The sequence below is a fragment of the Pararge aegeria genome, chromosome 27, assembly GCF_905163445.1.
Source record: "Pararge aegeria chromosome 27, ilParAegt1.1, whole genome shotgun sequence".
NCBI classification, from domain to species: Eukaryota; Metazoa; Arthropoda; class Insecta; order Lepidoptera; family Nymphalidae; genus Pararge; species Pararge aegeria.
Window position 1 is genome coordinate 386,406 of NC_053206.1, and position 18,614 is coordinate 405,019.

The 18,614-nt window shown below is 37.3% G+C and overlaps 1 protein-coding gene across 1 annotated transcript in view; it reads right to left on the reverse strand.

Annotated features, from left to right (window-relative positions):
• The window catches only part of LOC120635517, a 49,364-nt gene that overhangs the window by 17,777 nt on the left and 12,973 nt on the right, over positions 1-18,614 (reverse strand). The window contains exon 3 of the mRNA XM_039906537.1: positions 17,910-18,001. Within this exon, the coding sequence (XP_039762471.1) occupies positions 17,910-18,001 (92 nt within the window). The remainder of the gene's footprint in view (positions 1-17,909; positions 18,002-18,614) is intronic.

The window sequence follows — 18,614 nt, forward strand, 5'->3', positions numbered from 1 at the left end:
ATTATTTGCATTTAGTTGAATGTGCCTGAATTATAAGAATGCTGCCGGTTAAAGAGTTAACTACTCATAAACTCGCGAGATGGCTGTATGTTTAGTATCCTTTACTCGCCTCTCTTTAATAAAAAAAAATTGGTTGCCTGTAAAGTCGGTATACGGGCGAAAGTTTTACGTGACAACGACTTTGAGTGGTAAAATAATTTTAATGTGAATATTCATTCGTATAGTAGGAAGAAGGATGAAATAATAGTAACAATTTAAAACATTTATTTATACAAAGAATTATATTTAAAACATTAATTTATACAAAGAATCTCGCACTGAATTTCATATTAACAAAATTTTATTTTTACCTTTACACATACATACGTATTTATATACAAATATACATACATACATAACTTGCAATACATTTGCGTACAATGAAACAGCGTTTACTACAAAGGGACGCGTGCCTTTCACTTTTTATGTCTGTCTCTCTCGCTCTTAGGCGGGCTAACCATGCCCGAGTGGAAGAGACGCGTGCCTCTCACTCGCTCTCATTGTGAGCGCATAACGTGAGCGGAGCGTAACGCAGTTTCTTGAAGTGTCACCCTGCAAACCAATTTATAAGACGTTGTCACGTCAAAAAGTTACGTTTGTAGTCTTTGACTTTATGTATCTATAATCTGTGACGATTGATATTGCATTATTCATTTGTTGTTGTCGTTTAATGAATACTGTTATTAGCGTAATACAAGTATTTTCATGATTGATTTTCATCAGATTTTTTGATCATAAATACTTATTTTTTTTTTATAGTTGATCTTATAGTTTGATACGGTAATAAAAATAATTGTTATTTTTGAATTCCCTGATTTTATTGATAAGATATCGTTTATTGCAATATTAATCTTGTTTTAGTAAAATTGATACAAATTTACATTGTAAACGCAAACTTGAAAAAAAGATCGATTTTTTAAGAATCGATTTTGTAGGCCTCGATTTTTTCGTGAATCGATTCATTAGACTACGCATCGAATCGATTTAAAAATCGATCTTTTTCGTAAAGAATCGCCATCCCTAGCACAATGTACTTTGCCAGTGTCAAGTCCAGTCTACAATTATGGAGGGTAGAGGTAAGAAGAGTCATCTTATATGGGAGAAAAGTTGAAAAAGTGTCCAGTGTATGCGCTAAATAACAGTTCAAAAATCCTCCACAATGGCGCTGGTGGATGCACAGGGTATGGTATGAATGTAGCAATCGTAGATGAATTGAAGTAGGCCGAGTTAAAAAATTTAATGTCATTATCGACTAAAGTAGTTAATTATTGAGAATTTCAACAACTTACGTTGTACAAAATATTGTGGTAAATATAACCTTACTTCCTTGTATCTCCATACTTCCTTGTTTATTTTTCAAGCTTACTCTAACAATATTTATATTTGGCGCTTCTTTTAAGAGTTACCCTGATGCAAATGTGGCGCCATCCTAATTTAATACATTTTGACGACACTTTTTCATATACACAGATGACTCTCCTTACCTCTACCCTCCATATCTACAATTAATAATAAATTGTAATATGTCTACTTCAAATTTTGCAATGTCAAATTTGAATTGTCTTGTCACTTAATAGAATAACCATAGATAAATAATTGTCATTGGTTTTAGTTTTTGGCAACCTTTTTTTTTTCTCTTATTTACGTTTTGTTTTTCTTGGATGTCTTATTTTGTGAACAATTTTTCGATTTTGGTGATTTGATTTGCTTTCGGTGTGGGGTTCGTTTTGGCAATCGTAAAATAATAATTCATACATTCATATTATACACGATTTCTTTTTACTTGATTATTTACTCAAACACATTTGTTTTCCTTCTAATTTTAAAGCCTACCTTAAATTAGAAAATGGTTAGAGAATTTTTTGCACAGTAAGATGGATTGGAATGGCGGAGTCTAATTTAATGTATCTCAGAGTATACTATTACGGAGTAGTTAAATTAATTTTCCAAATTAAAGACTCTTTGTGAGGTGTGTGTAAATTTACTTAATGTTTTGATTTTGTTTCTCATGTTTTACCTTTTATTATATATATACATATAGTCGTATTTTTAATTAAAAGAAGTCTACTGAAGTTTACTGTGTTGTCAGTTTATGATGAAATAAAAATAGTGTTGTGACAAAGTGAATCATTGAAAAAACTCCTGAATGAATGAAATGTCCTCGATTGACTAGTGAATAGTTAGTGTGCTGAACTGCCGATATCGGTTACGGGGTTCGAATTTTAGTCGTGCTTTGTACATACCAACGAGTTTTCGACGACTATGTTCCTATAGTATCTACCTATACTGAATACCGAGTGTTTTGAACATTAAGGAAAACATTGCGATAAAAGTTGTAAGAATGTCCTATTTTCAATACAGCGTGTAGTTGAAACTATAGATGTATAAAATATAACAATTAATGGTAGGCAATGAAAATAACAAAACATCGCTTATTACATAATTTGTTTTTATTCATCATCAGATAAAAAATCATCACTATCGCTTTCGGTGACATTAATTATAAGTCTGTCTGAAACATTGTCGATCATGTGGTCGAGACCACACATTTTGTCTTCTTCTTTAATTATATGAGACACGCAGCTACTCCATTTTTCCGGTGTGATATGTTGAAGTCCTTCTTGTTCATTTTCTTTATATTCTCTTAATACACTGTAAACTGAGGTCACACAAATTCCCAAAATGTCAGCTGTTTTCGAAACACATTCTTTTTTTCGGGAGTCTCAATAGGTAATAGTGAATCAGCTTTCTCCTCAAATACGTGTTTGTAGACGTTTTGTATCATAACTTTTTTGGTAACGCTTAAAGCAATCCGTGGTCTCTTCTTTCTTGGAGACAAGCTTTGGCTTGACGTGCTTGGTTGAGGATCCATATCGTTTGTACGAAACAATACAGCAACAAATAAACACAACAATTACCACAAACACAACGTAACGAAAAACTTAACAAAAACAATAACTAAACAGCGTGAGCGCATTCGTGCTATCAGACCAGAGGTTGGAAGCCGAATTACAAACAAAATGGCGAACGACGCGCGCGGCGTTGATCGGTGTTGGCACTAGTCGCCGCGCCGCGTTTTGTAAGAAGCCGACAAAAAACTGGTTGTAGTTAGTAACTTATATCAGAGCACTTTTATACAATTTTATTATAAAATATAAATAATAGTCTTTTATAGTTTTGAAATGATTAACTATTTCCACACATTGTTCATTCATCTGATTGAAAGATGAATAGAACGCATCACTATTACTTTAAATATGGCAACATTTTTTTACAAAGTGACATTAGCTACTGTCAGTTGGCTTCGTCTAATTAAAAATACGACTATACTATGGAGAGTAGAGGTAAGGAGAGTCATCTGTGTATATGAAAAAGTGTCGTCAAAATGTATTAAATTAGGATGGCGCCACATTTGCATCAGGGTAACTCTTAAAAGAAGCGCCAAATATAAATATTGTTAGAGTAGGCTTGAAAAATAAACAAGGAAGTATGGAGATACAAGGAAGTAAGGTTATATTTACCACAATATTTTGTACAACGTAAGTTGTTGAAATTCTCAATAATTAACTACTTTAGTCGATAATGACATTACATTTTTTAACTCGGCATACTTCAATTCATCTACGATTGCTACATTCATACCATACCCTGTGCATCCACCAGCGCTATTGTGGAGGATTTTTGAACTGTTATTTAGCGCAACAACTGGACACTTTTTCAACTTTTCTCCCATATAAGATGACTCTCCTTACCTCTACCCTCCATAGGTAGAGGTAAGGAGAGTCATCTGTGTATATGAAAAAGTGTTGTCAAAATGTATTAAATTAGGATGGCGCCACATTTGCTTCAGGGTAACTCTTAAAAGAAGCGCCAAATATAAATATTGTTAGAGTAGGCTTGAAAAATAAACAAGGAAGTATGGAGATACAAGGAAGTAAGGTTATATTTACCACAATATTTTGTACAACGTAAGTTGTTGAAATTCTCAATAATTAACTACTTTAGTCGATAATGACATTAAATTTTTTAACTCGGCATACTTCAATTTATCTACGATTGCTACTTTCATACCATACCCTGTGCATCCACCAGCGCCATTGTGGAGGATTTTTGAACTGTTATTTAGCGCAACAACTGGACACTTTTTCAACTTTTCTCCCATATAAGATGACTCTCCTTACCTCTACCCTCCATACGTTCTATCCATAATACTTTACTTAATCTCCTATTCTCAGTTCATTAATTTAAATCCGTCCTCACTTTTCTTTCCCGCCAATCTATCTTGTCAAACTCTCGTCTCCCGCCATAGATCCTATACTTTTCTTTGACAGTCTACTAAAGTCCATTATTCTATTTTCAATACATTGTCAATGAGTATACAAACTATGATTTGTTGATACATTTAATATAATCATCGGGTTTATCATAGATAAAGTGCTGTAGTTCCCTATTTCCTAACAAGCGCGTAAACTTTGACAGTAGAAAGTATACACTGTCAAACCTTTTCTTTGGCTAATGAAATTTAAGATATCGTTATTAATAGTAATCGAACGATTATTCGACAGTCTTTGAAATTCAGTTCGTAGATTAGCAACTGAAGGTCTATGAAAAAATGTTTTATCATTGTCTCTTGTACTGATGTATAAAAAATTGACACTTGTAACGCGTGTTAAAGCGACATAAACTTATGATAAGGTATGTCTTTTATCATACTCATAGACAATTTCAGGGTATGTACTCCCTTGCGACTTATGAATAGTTGTTGCACAGGCACAAACTAAAGGTAAATGCGAACGTTTGACATTAATCGTTTTACTGTTATTAAGAGAAATAGTCGAGGATTTCCTCGTGATAGGCACTGTTCTTTACTAATTTGATGCGCAGCTACCTACATGTACAGCGACTTTTCTTCGAATTTTTTGACCAATCTTCAATGGTTGATTTCTCTATGGTCATAAGTTATTTTTTAATATTGTTTCTCAGGTGACTGCGCCCTAATGTTGCTATTGTCGGCGGGTGTTTTCTCGCTCTCGACAGATGGCGCGATCACTGGTACACAGCTGATCGTTAAAAAAACTGTCGCCAGATATGCGACTGATGCAAAAAATTTATAACAACAATCCTTGATGCGTATTAGTGTTTATACTGTTACGAAACACGTGTTCTAAATATAAAAATACTACAATATACAACTTGAACATAGTTATCGATTTATGTCACCAGTTATGCCACCTACAACTTACTTTACGATGTAGAATTCAGGTGTCGGCGCGCGCATCGTAAAAATTCATTCTCATCATTTTTCTCCATCGCGCCAAAAGAAGTATAACTTCAATAATACGTCTAAATCCTACTTATTCTCAAACAAATAAAATGTGTATGGTGATTGAAAAGGATTGCTTAACGCTTGAAGGTCAGTCTTAAAAATTTCCCCAGAGTCCCTTTATCACCAACTCTAAGACATTTGCTTGAGGAGATCACGTCAGTCTCCAGTTAATCGGTTGATGTGATAATCACATTGTTGCGTTTCTTCACAATCGAGAAACCTAATCAGGGCACGATTTGGTCAGCCATCCTCGACGTTCTCGGCACCATCTTCACCTAACAACCGTTTGACAAACGCTTCTCTGGATTCTTCATCTCTCAAATTGCTGTCATCTTCATTTTGCACAATCAATCGGCTTCAAGTTCCTTAATGACGTTTTCAATGTTTAAATTCGTCTCGAACATGCTACGGCGTTCAATAATCGTGTCTTTGTTATCGTCGAATAATCGCAGAAAATTATTATGATCAACAATGTCTAACATTTCATTGCGAAACTGTACGTAAAGTAGAACCATCTCCCGTTTGTAATTGACAGTTTCGCTAATATCGTAGCCTCTGTGTCGTATGACTCGTCCAAGCAGTCGTCTGCGGTATTCTTTCGGTGCTCCGGACGTCTTCGCTTCGGGTGCAGGTTTAGAATCTTCATCATAATGCACGTGCAAGTCGTGTTCTTCATCAACGAAATCGTTAGCGTTAGCATACCATGAAGCAAACTCAGCCAGATAGACTTGTTCTAAAGACGCAGGTCGTTCTTCATATCGCTGTATTATGTTTTTTGTCCAGACATCAGTGCTGTCTCCATCGATGCCTTCGCGGTCAACTTGTTGGCGACGCTTGCGGCAGCGTTTTCTTTCTGTCGGCCACACCGTCGGGATGTACACAACTTGACGACTCGTCTCACTCGTTGGTTGTCGCAGTAGATACCATGCTGCTTCTTGCGCTGATATCTGAACTGCGTTTAGTAGTTTGGTACTTAACGCTTTCAATTGACTTGTTCGGTCGTGATCGGGACGCTCTTGCATCATCGTGGTAATCTCACGGAGTAGGTTATCCATTCCACGGGCTGATTTATTTACGTACTCTACGACATACTCTGCGCAGCTGTAATCATCCAAGATGAACTGAATGTCGATGTTGGAGTTGACTTCGCCAACAAGGTACGGATTGAAAGGGTTTGTCATAAGTTCATCGAAATTTCGCCTGAACACCAGAGTCGGTCTGCGCATCGTTGAACGCACAATATCGAGGTATGAAACGAAAGTCAAACCATTAGCATTAAGAAAGTCATCCATGCATGTGCTAAAAAAATATAAAGAATGGAAGGGCCCAGGTATTCAGATATTCACTTCAATACCAACAATGTTCAGGATGGCACTTAGATCTTTCATTAATTAACAGTATTATTGAAGCTAAATACCTTGTTTCTTAGCAGTAATCATTTATTCTCATGACTATTATTCTTCCTTCCTATTAAAGTATTCATTTAATAAAAGACATCTTTAAAGCCCAGCAACCTGCTTTAGAGCAGTGTTGTGGGTCTGTACTCTATAAACCTGACTTCCCAAAGAGTGAAATAAAACAACTGGACCGACTCTAATACTGTATATTAAGCTTCTCTATAATTCATATTACTTGTTACCTTTAAATGACTCTACTACCAGTTCGGAATGCTGTCTTCGGCAGAGAAGACCACTGGCAAGAAACTCTACCGTTGCTCTTTTATTCAATCAATTAAAACAAAACTTATAAACACAATTACAACATTGTCATATGTTATAACGCTAAGCCCTTTGATACAAGACATATTTTAAGACAGGTAAAACATAACTACTATTATCACTTATAACATCAGGACTTTTGGAACAAGTTGTTTGTATAGAGCAACCTCTGCTACATAAACTGTCGGTATAAAGTTATGCTAGGGCTCCATATATGATACCTAAATAAACCAAAGGATGAGATATACTTATCTAATGCAACATCAGGTACAACCATAGTACCAACAACTTTTAACAACTCCATCACCAGTACATACGACTTGTTTCGCCACAACAATATTTCTTTAAGTGTATCGTTTCCATTATAAATCATCTCAACCCAATTTGTAACGTTCTATCCACAATACTTTAATTAATCTCCTTTTCTTAATTAATTCATTTTTAAATCCGTCCTCACTTTTCTTTGCCGCCAATCTAACTTGTCAAACTCGCGTCTCCCGCCATAGATCCTATACTTTTATTTGACAGTCTACTAAAGTCCATTATTCTATTTTCAATACATTATCAATGAGTATACAAACTATTATTTGTTGATATATTTAATATAATCATCGGGTTTATCATAGATAAAGTGCTGTAATTCCCTATTTCCTAACACATGCGTATCGATGTTCACCGAGAGAGGTCCGCAACTCTTTGGCCTTCTGTTGTAGTGTTTGGAGACGTCCATCAGATTGAAGTATCGGTATAAGTACACGGCTCGTGGGCATAGGCCAGTACGGGATCCCGAATCTGCATATTGTCTCGCCTCGTTTGGTGCAAGTTAAAGTATGTTTGTGTGTCTGGTTGGCGTAGATGGAACTATGTGGCACATGGTCTTGAGCAACAGAAATTAATGTTTCCACGAGATCGATAGTTTTTGGCATATCTTCCGATACGGTCTCACGTGGGTCGTCGTTCAACCACAATAAAATATGAGCCCCTGGGCTTTCTAGGTGCTGGAACTCAATACGTAGGAAGTAATCTTTAACGAAATACTTGCCGAATGGATTGTAAGACTGTTTGGATTTCAGCATTTTCATCAAGATACCAACGAGCCTGTAGAAGTATATGCAGCACGTAACAGGGTCGTCGCTTACTAAAGTAAAGCGCTCAGAAGTGTCGAGATCTTCTGCTGTTTTCCCTGGATATTTTTTGCTCAGTTTGAGAAGTATAGTGAGCAGTTTCATCCAGCGTGTCTCGTTGGCACTTATAGTGAGTAAGACGGTTGGTTTCCCAAGTTGACGAATCAATGCAAAGAGGTCTCGTTTGCGAGAAGCCCAGTATTGCACGGAGTTTGGTACTGTCTTCATGAATGCAAGGTTTTGTATGACACCTTCTTTCCGAAATTCTGTGTCCTCTAACACACGTCGCGGAACATTCTCCGCTACCGGAACATTGCAAAACGTGCTGTTAATTCCATCCACCATGCGCAGCCGTAATATTTTCATTGCAACGTACAAGACTTTCTGAGGCGTAGCTCCGCGTCTGTCGCGACGTCGTATCTCACTAGTCGCCATCATGTGAGGTGTTACTGAAACTCCCATTTTGAATCGACGTGGCTCTCCAAAGTATATAGATGGAAACGACAACTCTTCTGCATGACGATCATCCATTATATTGAGCGGTATTTCCTGCTGTCTTAGTGCGATACTGAGACAATCTTCTTCGTTCCACATCATGACATGTTGTATTGAAGCGAGAATCTCATCAGGCGTGTTTTCAGCGGAAATATCTTCTATATGGTTGGACGGATCATCCTGAATGTCATCGAGACACGGCTCAGGTGTCTGCAGTTTAGACAAATCCACGTTGATTACGTACAAACGATATAATGAAGACTTCTGCAGTAGAGTTAGCCACGCACTCATTGAACTTTTGGATTTGTGTGCAAGGTTTCGCTTGATGTCAACATAAATGACGTCGTCCTCATTTAATTGGCGCGGCAAACTTTTTACCATCTCTTGTACATCTAGTGGTACGTTGATCACTTGCCTTTGAATCCCATAAGAGATATGGCGCAGGCGATGCAGTTGCATAAACGGCAGACGTGGCGATATCAATCGTTCACTGGTGGGATCCAGCGGTGGTAGCCCCAGTGGTCGGTCCGGAAATGAGAATCCGTTAACTTTTGCTAGTGGTGGCATCGATTTTTTGTTCAGTGAACGTTTGCAACCGCTGCAAACCATTGCATATTCTTCTCTGCGCAATCGTCGATTTTCTTTAATGGACCATTTCGAGATCACCTCCAGCTGTGGCTCGGAGATGGGTTTGAGATCGTTCTTGAACCACAGTCTGTCGCAAACCGAACAAGCGTGGCCAAAGTCGTTGTCCAGAAATGTCAATTTGAATCTCATGATCGCGGACGCCCATTTCGTGTTCCAGGTAGATTGTGCCTTTTGTACTCCAATTGGATCAGAAGTACTCGGTTGAACAGTGATCTGGGCAGAAGTATCAGGTTGAACATTGATTTGTACTGGTTCTGCTGCTGAAGTTTGACGTTGGTCGTGTGCGAGCTGCCTTTGAGTACCAGTTTCGACGTCGTTTGACAAAGAGGATGCAGTAGTCGATTCTAATGAACTACTGACGATAGCTGAGTTTGGAGCTTTGCGAAGTCTGTGGTTGCGCTTTCTTTCGGTTTCCGATTTCCTCGCAGCCATCACCTGCGCTGGAGTTCTGGATGCTGCTAAACGCTGTCTGTACTCACGCTGTTTCTGTGCCTTCGATTTTGGAGTGAGAGTTGGTGGCTCAGAGGATGGCGTCATTGAAGGTAGTGGCAAATCCTTAAGATGCTTAGGTTCGTCAGGTTGGTCTGCCATGGTTGTGTCTGTTCTGCAAAAGAAATCGATAATAACTTTTATTTATTATTTTAATAAATAAAAACTACTCATTGATACATTGTTAGTTAAAATATCAAAAACTTGTGATTTTTTTAATTTGGCGTTGTAGCTGGAAGAAAATACATGTATTTAATAATTGAAACTAATGAAACTTGATTAACTCCATCCATGATTTGATTTTAGATCACAAATGAATTCATTAAACTGTTGCTTTTTAAAAGCCTGTCAAACCTGCTTGATATTATAATATAACTTCTTTCACTGAGTTAAACTGTCATTTTTTTTTATTTCATTTATTTCCGGCTTTACCCAAAAACATTAAATTAAATTAAAAAAATATATAAATTTAGAAAGATATAGGTCAAAAAATCAATTAATTTTAAATTAAATTTATTTATTTCTTTATGCTAACTTTATTATAGTAATATTGTTTCATTAAAATATAAATATAACCTAAAATAAACTATTTAAAACTAAATAAAATCTAAAACCGTCCTCGAAACCACCGCAGCGAGGCACAGTTCCTAAGATGCTGGCAGCATTGCCCGCTCTAGGATCACCGGTAGACTCAAAATAAAAAAAAATCTTAATAAATTTTAAATTAAATCAAACCAACCAAATCAAAATTAAAATGAAATAACAGAACTAAAGATAAAAATTAATAAAAAGAAAGAATAAACCCTCAATACTGCGGCATTGCAATTGCAACTTATCTATCACAGCAATGCCGAAGGTAGTGACAGTCCAGTCTTTTTCATTAAAACATTAATTAGAAACTACTAAATTAAACAAGTAATTTTTTTTTTTAATTCCTGCTTTTAAAAAGCCCGCCTAAGGCTGTTTTTTAATGAAAAAAATGGTTGTCTGTAAAGTCGGTTTACTGACGATACAGTACGAAAATACTGATGGAATGGTAGCATTTTTCAAAAGAAAATTTTAATTTCATTTGTTTAATAGATTTGTATGTATATAGAGAATGAGGTAATTGGAAATCACAATTAAATTGATCAAGTAGATTTATTTGTACACATAAATACAATTATGTCAATTTTTTTTTTTACAATTTAATAGTTTTTACAAGTATAAATGTGCGTTGAGCAATTGTTTTACAACTTTTAAACATGTGTAATGTTAATTTCTTACAATCTGTGTTATTCTGTTGAGAATAGGACGATGATAGGAAAAGTAGGAAATGAAAGGGAGTGTCCTTTTCGAGTTTAATGTGTCTTGAAAAAGTCAAATCGATGGTGGTGCCTCCTAGTGTTGTTGAGTTATTAACGTCTGATGCACAATCGACATTAAACATGTCTTTCATGAATTTATGAATTTTTCGTCATTCTTCACATTTGCGTTGAAGTCGCCACAAAGAAGAATTGGTATATCGGTATCAACTTCCATGATGGGATGTACATACTAGCTGTTATAAACATACGGAAATAGTGCTTGATGTAGCAGAACACTGATGTTAGAAATACTTGCTCCAGGATGAATATAAACTGCGCCAAGAACCATTTTGAACGTGGTATCAGCGGCGAAGCATTTAACTTCTGCTAAGCAAACGTCACCCGTGTTTGAAATAAGGCGGGTTGTATCCGAAAGTTTAACGTTGAGAATTTTGGCTGTGGATATCGATAATATGTTTCTATAAATTGCCACTCCACCTGCTACATTTGTTTCAGAATCTGATCGATTATTCTGCCGGGTAACACATTCAAAATTTTCAATCGACGTTTCAGTCAGAATCAAATAATCAGACCTTGGAATCACTGTGTCTTTTTCAATATCTGCAAAGTGAGCAGGCAAACTCTGTGAATTAAGGTTCGTTATTAAAGTTTGTCCTGCATTGTTTGAGTCATTACAGAATTTTACTGCATTATCAGTAATTGTTCGAAGTGTGTGTCCACGAAGTCGAATCTATTCGTTACGGATATCTCTTGTTGTCTGTGAATCGTTTCCCTCCCGTCCACGTTTAAACCGAAATGGAGCATCTTTTTCGGTGATAATATGCAAGCCTTCTAAACTTGTTAGAAGTTGGTTAGTTGGTTAGTAGAAACTTGGTTGCTTGGATGAGTATTTATATAAAATGACAGCAAACGTCCCACCTTGTGACTTGTGAATAGTGATGGCACATGCAGGAACGCAAGGAAACTGTTTTCGTATGCATTATATAGTTTTTGTTAGTGTAATGTTTACTATTTTCTTATAAACTGGTACCCAGTTTGTAGACAAAGTATTTGGCTTGCTTTGCACGTGAGGTCGACATTTAACTTTGGCTGTGGTTCCTGTTGTTTCTTCTGGTAACTCGAACCATAAAGTAACAATTTCTTCTCTAGCTGCTGGCGAAGTTATACTGGTCGATGGTCCTGCTTCTGCAGAATTGTCACCTACATTTGACTGCTGACGTTCGATATGTCGCAAGACACCAATAGATCCATTTACTAACCCATCAGCGACATCTATGTTAGAAGTTATCATGTAGGTATATCCTTCTGCCAATGGCAGCAGGTACGGTAATCCATCGGTTTCTGCCACTGTCATCTTGTGAAGTTTACCTTGGTATTGTCTCTTCTCTCGTTCACTTGAATAACTAAGCACAATATCATGTGCGAGACAGTAGTATGCATTTAGAATAGCTGCTCGGTTGTACGAATCCACTTCATTGTTACTATAATACAGCCTGACAGCATCAGGCACGTTTTCCTTGCACCAAGCCTGAGTTTTATGTCTGGACTCAATAAGGGAGATATTATCGTTGCTTAGTTGAAGTCCATCGCCAATTTTTGTTAGTATCGTTGAAAACCGCTCATCGGTTTGTTGCACAACACGAACCAATGGGAAGTAATCAATGCTGTGCCACAGAATCGGACCTCCTAATTGATTGATCGGCATAGTATAACATGGAGTTACTCGTACAGGTGGAAGCTGTCTGAAATCTCCACATAAAATATAACGTGAATGTCTCTGAGGTTTGTCGTATATGCCAGTAATGCTGCAATCGGTAGTTAACTTGTTGAAGAATAGCTGAACTTAACATGCTGCATGTAGGCGTAACTCAATTTATCTACGAGCTCAATGGTTTTTGGCGTATTTTCTGACGGGGTTTCATGTGGGTCGTTGTTTAACCACAATAAAATGTGTGTGGGGGATTCCTCGATGCTGGAACTCAAAACAAATGAAGTAATCTCTAACAAAATACTCTCCGAATGCATTATAGGACTGTTTAGATTTCAGCATTTTCATCAAGGAACTGACGAGCTTGTAGAAGTAAATGCAGCACGTCATGCAGGATCGTCACTAACAGTACAGCGCTCGGAAGTGCTGATCTCCTGCTGATTTTCCAGGATATTTATTGCTCAGTCTGAGAAGTTTAGTAAGCAATTTCATCCATCGTATTTTGTTTGCACTTATAGTGAGAAAGATGGTTGGTTTACCAAGTTGACGAATCATGGCAAAGGGGTCACGTTTGCGAGAAGCCCCGTATTGGACGGAGTTTGGCACTGTCTTCATGAATGCGAGGTTTTGTAAGACATATTCTTTCAGAAATTCTGGGTCTTCTAACATACGTCGTGTAACATTTTCTGTGACTGAAAAGTTGCGAAACGTGCTCTAAATGCCATCCACCATACGTAGCCGCAAAATTTTCATTGCTACGTACAAGATTTTTTGAGGCGTGGCTCCGCGTCTGTCGCTTCGTCGTATTTCACTGGTTGCCATCATGTAAGGTGTCACTGAAACTCCGATGTGGAATCGACGTGGATTTCCATAGTATATTGATGGGAATGACAACTCTTCTGCATGACGGTCGTAAATGATGTTGAGGGGAGTTGCCCGGTGTCCTGGTGCGTTATTGAGACAATCTTCTTCGTTTCACATCACGGTATGTTGTCTTGAAGCGAGAATTTCAGATTCAGGATTCTGTTCTGCGGAGATATTTTCTATATGGTTTGACGGGTCATCCTCTACGTCATCGAAGTCAGGCAAAGCATGATTCAGTCTCGACAAGTCCACTTTGATTTCGAACAAACGATATCATGGAGAATTCTGCAGAACAGTTAACCACGAAGTAACTGTACTTTTGGACATGTATCCGCTAATGTAAACAGATTTGTGGGCAAGGTTTCTTTTAATGTTTACATTAATAACGTCGTCCTCATCCAATTGTCGCGGCAAACATTTTACCATTTTTTGAACGCCGACTGGTACGTTTATCACTTGTCCTATGATTCCATAAGAGAAATCATGGCGCAGACGACGCACTTGCATAAATGGTAGACGAGGCGAAATTAATCGTTCACTAATGGGATCTAACGGTGGTGGTGGGTCAGGATATGAGAGAATCCATTAACTTTTGCTAGCGGTGGCATCGATTGTTTGTTTCGTGACTTTTTGCAAGTGTTGCAAACCAGTTCATATTCTTCGCTGCTCAGTTGTCGATTTTCTTTGATAAACCAATCCGAAATTACCTTCAGCTGTGCTGCAGTGGGTGCTGCTGCAGTGCAGATGGGTTTAAGGTCGTTTCTAAACCAAAGTCTGTCACAGACCGTTGCTAAAGTTTGACGTTGTTGGTCGGTAAATTGCCTTTGGGTATCAATATGGACGGTGTTTAACCTTTGCCCTGAACGAGATAAGGATGTAGTTGTCGGATGTAGAACCACTGGCAATAACCAAGTTAGCAGCTTGGCGTAATCTGTTGTTTCGATCTCTTACATTACGTGCTTCTCTTGCAGCTGCTGCCTGTGCAGGAGTTTTGGATGCAGCCATCCGCTGTCTGTACTCACGTTGTATTTGTGCCCTTGATTTTCGAGCAGCAGTTTTTGGTTTTGCAAATAGCGTCGCAGAGGTAGATGCTACAACTTCTTGAACTTCCATGGGAACAGGAATTCCAGGAAAGAGTGGCTCATTTGTGAGATTGACACGCTCATCAGGTTGATCTGCAGTGGTGGTAGATTGTTGTTGCGCGTGTTGTCGTTGACTTCTAGTTTGGACATTGTTCGACTCTTCCCCTGAACGAGATGGAGATGTAGTTGTCGTTCCAAGAGAGTTACTGGCAATAGCCAAGTTAGCAGCTTGGCGTAATCTGTAGTTGCGTTGTCTTTCGTTTTTCGATTTTCTCGCAGCAGCCGCCTGAGCAGGAGTTCTAGATGCTTTGATACGCTGCCTGTACTCACGTTGTTTTTGGGCTTTCGATTTTGAAGCGGTTCTGCAAAATAAATCGTCATTCGAAACAATTTAAATTTTTTTTTCATAAAATTCTTCATTCAGAAAATCATTTTAAATTTAAAAAATAAAAATACAACAAAATACTTGAATAAAATGTATTGTTTAAATTTCTACTCAATTGTTAAAATATAAATTTTGATTTTTTATTTTAATAAAATAATTAAATTTTTTCAATATACTTAATTATTTTTGCAAATTTAATTGTAATTTGTTATAAAATAGTAATAATTTTAAATAATTCATTATAAGAATAAACAATGATTAAATTATTGTTTATAAATCTTACATTTAAAATTTAAAATTTGGAAACATTAAAATTTTCGTAAATCTAGTTTTTAAAAAGCCAATGTGTTCGATATAGGAGAAAATGTTCCCTTTGACGGATGGCTGGTCCAACCTGTCATTTCAGACACGTTGTTCTGATATAAGGAAGATTTAATATTTATGTTTTAATTTTTGACGTTACAACGTCTTATAATTCGATGGAGCCGTCTGCACGCACGAAAAAACATGACGTATGCGGCGTTACCTCGCTTAGGCGTTCCATTCAAGGCTTGAAGTGCAAGCGAGAGCGCGGAACGAGCGACAAAGAGGCACAGTCGGCCTCCGCGTTCGACATCTGTCTCTCTCCTACTTGAGTGAGCGATGCGTCCGCGTGGACAGCTTTTTTAAATCATAGCTACGCTCGATAATTATTTCGATTGAATAGTAAAGCCATATATTTTTTACTCATCGTGAAATAGTTCTGTTAACTTATTGTTTTAATTTTGTCAATTACATAAAGCACGAATATTCGACAATATATCACTGAATATATAATTAATATCGAAAGAATCATTACCTTTATCGCTGTAATTATCGTTGCTATAAAAAATTGACACCACATTCACTTTTCATTGCACTTGATACTCGATCAAAACATGTAAATGTACTATAGTATAGTAGCTGTCCACGCAGACGCATCGCTCACTCAAGTAGGAGAGAGACGGATGTCGAACGCTGCCGAACGCAAAGGCCGATTGTGCTTCTTCGTCGCTCATTCCGCGCTCTCGCTTGCACTTCAAGCCTTACATGGAACGCCTCAGAGCGAGGTAACGCCGCATGAGTAATGTTTTTTCGTGCGTGCAGCCTGCTCTATCGAATTATAAGACGTTGTCACGTCAAAAACATCATGATACAACGCTCTTCCATGCTTGCGCAAATTGCTTCGTGGGCTGAATTGATATCTGGAGTCACAGAACGTACTTTACAATGACAAAAATAAGTCAATAGTCAAAGTCAAAGTAAATTAGTAATTACTACTGATGAAAAGCTACACTTGCACTTGAGTTAAGTTACGTAAGTTTAAAGTTTTATACGCTAAAATACGTACGTTATACAATTGTTTTGTAAGTATAAATAAGATGAAACTGAGGGATACCGCTAGTAGGTACCTTGTTCATTAAATAAAAATCAAAATTAAATAATTTTAGCTTGGCTTTAGGTGTACGATTATATTATTGAAATAATTTATTGTTTACCTATACCGTATAAGATCACTAAAAATAGGCAAATGAAACCTTTAAGGGTAATATACGTGTTCAATGTTAAACTGGATGGAGCAAGCTTTGTTAATAAATAAACTTTATTTTAGTTACTTAATTTTCGAAGCAACTTTAACGCCACTTAACGTATTACCGACGATCTAAGGTTTAAGAAATATTTAATGCCATCTAGCGATATATTTCAGAACTCCATTGTTACCTCGAGTCGAATAACCTCAACTTGTTGAGTATAATTCACACAAAAATGCATAGACAGTGACGTTGTAGCAATGTACCCACTAAGTTCCATGAACTGTACATAGATGTCACTAAAAACAACTTTTTAGTTGTGGTAAAAAGACCGACTGTGACTCTTTGTCGCTCGTTCCGCGCTCTCGCTTGCACTTCAAGCCTTGAATGGAACGACTCAGAGCGAGGTAACGCCGCATACGTCATGTCTTTTCGTGCGTGCAGACGGCTCCATCGAAATATAAGACGTTATCACGTCAAAAAAAATGCTTATGTACACGCGTTAGAAGTTATACTTCTTTGGCGTAACACGTGTCGTTTTCTCAACGTTTGTAGAGAAAACGACACTATAATAGAAAAAAGTTATTTAATACATTGAGTTAGTTTTATTATAAAGCATTATCTAGCTATCTCATTATCGGACCACCAAGTTTCACTGAACATTAAAATTTAAAATTTTTGTACACATGAATCAACTAAATCATCGGAATGAGCCCGCGGACTTTGACAATTGCAAGTGTACACTGTCAAACCTTTTTTTTTAAACTAAAATGTAGACTATAGTTAACTTCAGGTTCTCGGTTTTTTGCGCGCGCGCATTTTAAAAAGTGAGCTGGCGGACGATGTGTTCGCCTCTCACTCGGGTCGCAACTACCTTCATGCTGTTAAAATCGTGTAACCATGTGCGCGCGCATTTTGTTACATCGTATAATTTCTCTCCCATAATTTTTTTCCTAACTGAATAAGTAATCGCAGATGGAAAATCTCACTAGCAACCCAGAATGCAGGCGGGCGAGTCGACGCTCGAGTCGGGGTATATTGGATACTGTGTAGGATAGCGGAAGAAAGTTTCTGTGGGAAAGTTATCAGAAAATGTACGCTAAAAACGCTGGGGACCACATTTTTTTTAAAAAATGCCTTGTTACCTGAAGCAAAAGAAAATATATATACTGACTTGTACTCCTCTTTGCGGGGAGGGTCACAGTTGGAGCCCGCACTTGGCTCGCACATTTGTGGTGGCTTCGAGTCAGCATCAAAGTCCTCGGTCTGCAGAGAAACCGAAATAAACATTAAGTATTCAAAAAAAAAAAAGATTGATCTATGTAGTTCCGATAACGGGGACGTTGGGGCTAGAATATGGAGGGTAGAGGTAAGGAGAGTCATCTGTGTATATGAAAAAGTGCCGTCAAAATGTATTAAATTAGGATGGCGCCACATTTGCATCAGGGTAACTCTTAAAAGAAGCGCCAAATATAAATATTGTTAGAGTAGGCTTGAAAAATACACAAGGAAGTATGGAGATACAAGGAAGTAAGGTTATATTTACCACAATATTTTGTACAACGTAAGTTGTTGAAATTCTCAATAATTAACTACTTTAGTCGATAATGACATTAAATTTTTTAACTCTGCATACTTCAATACATCTACGATTGCTACATTCATACCATACCCTGTGCATCCACCAGCGCCATTGTGGAGGATTTTTGAACTGTTATTTAGCGCAACAACTGGACACTTTTTCAACTTTTCTCCCATATAAGATGACTCTCCTTAACTTTACCCTCCATAGACTAGAATAAAATGATACAAACTAGTTCCAATGTCCCCGACATCCGCCGTCTGAAGTTACGACAACGATTCTCGTTACTGAAACTAC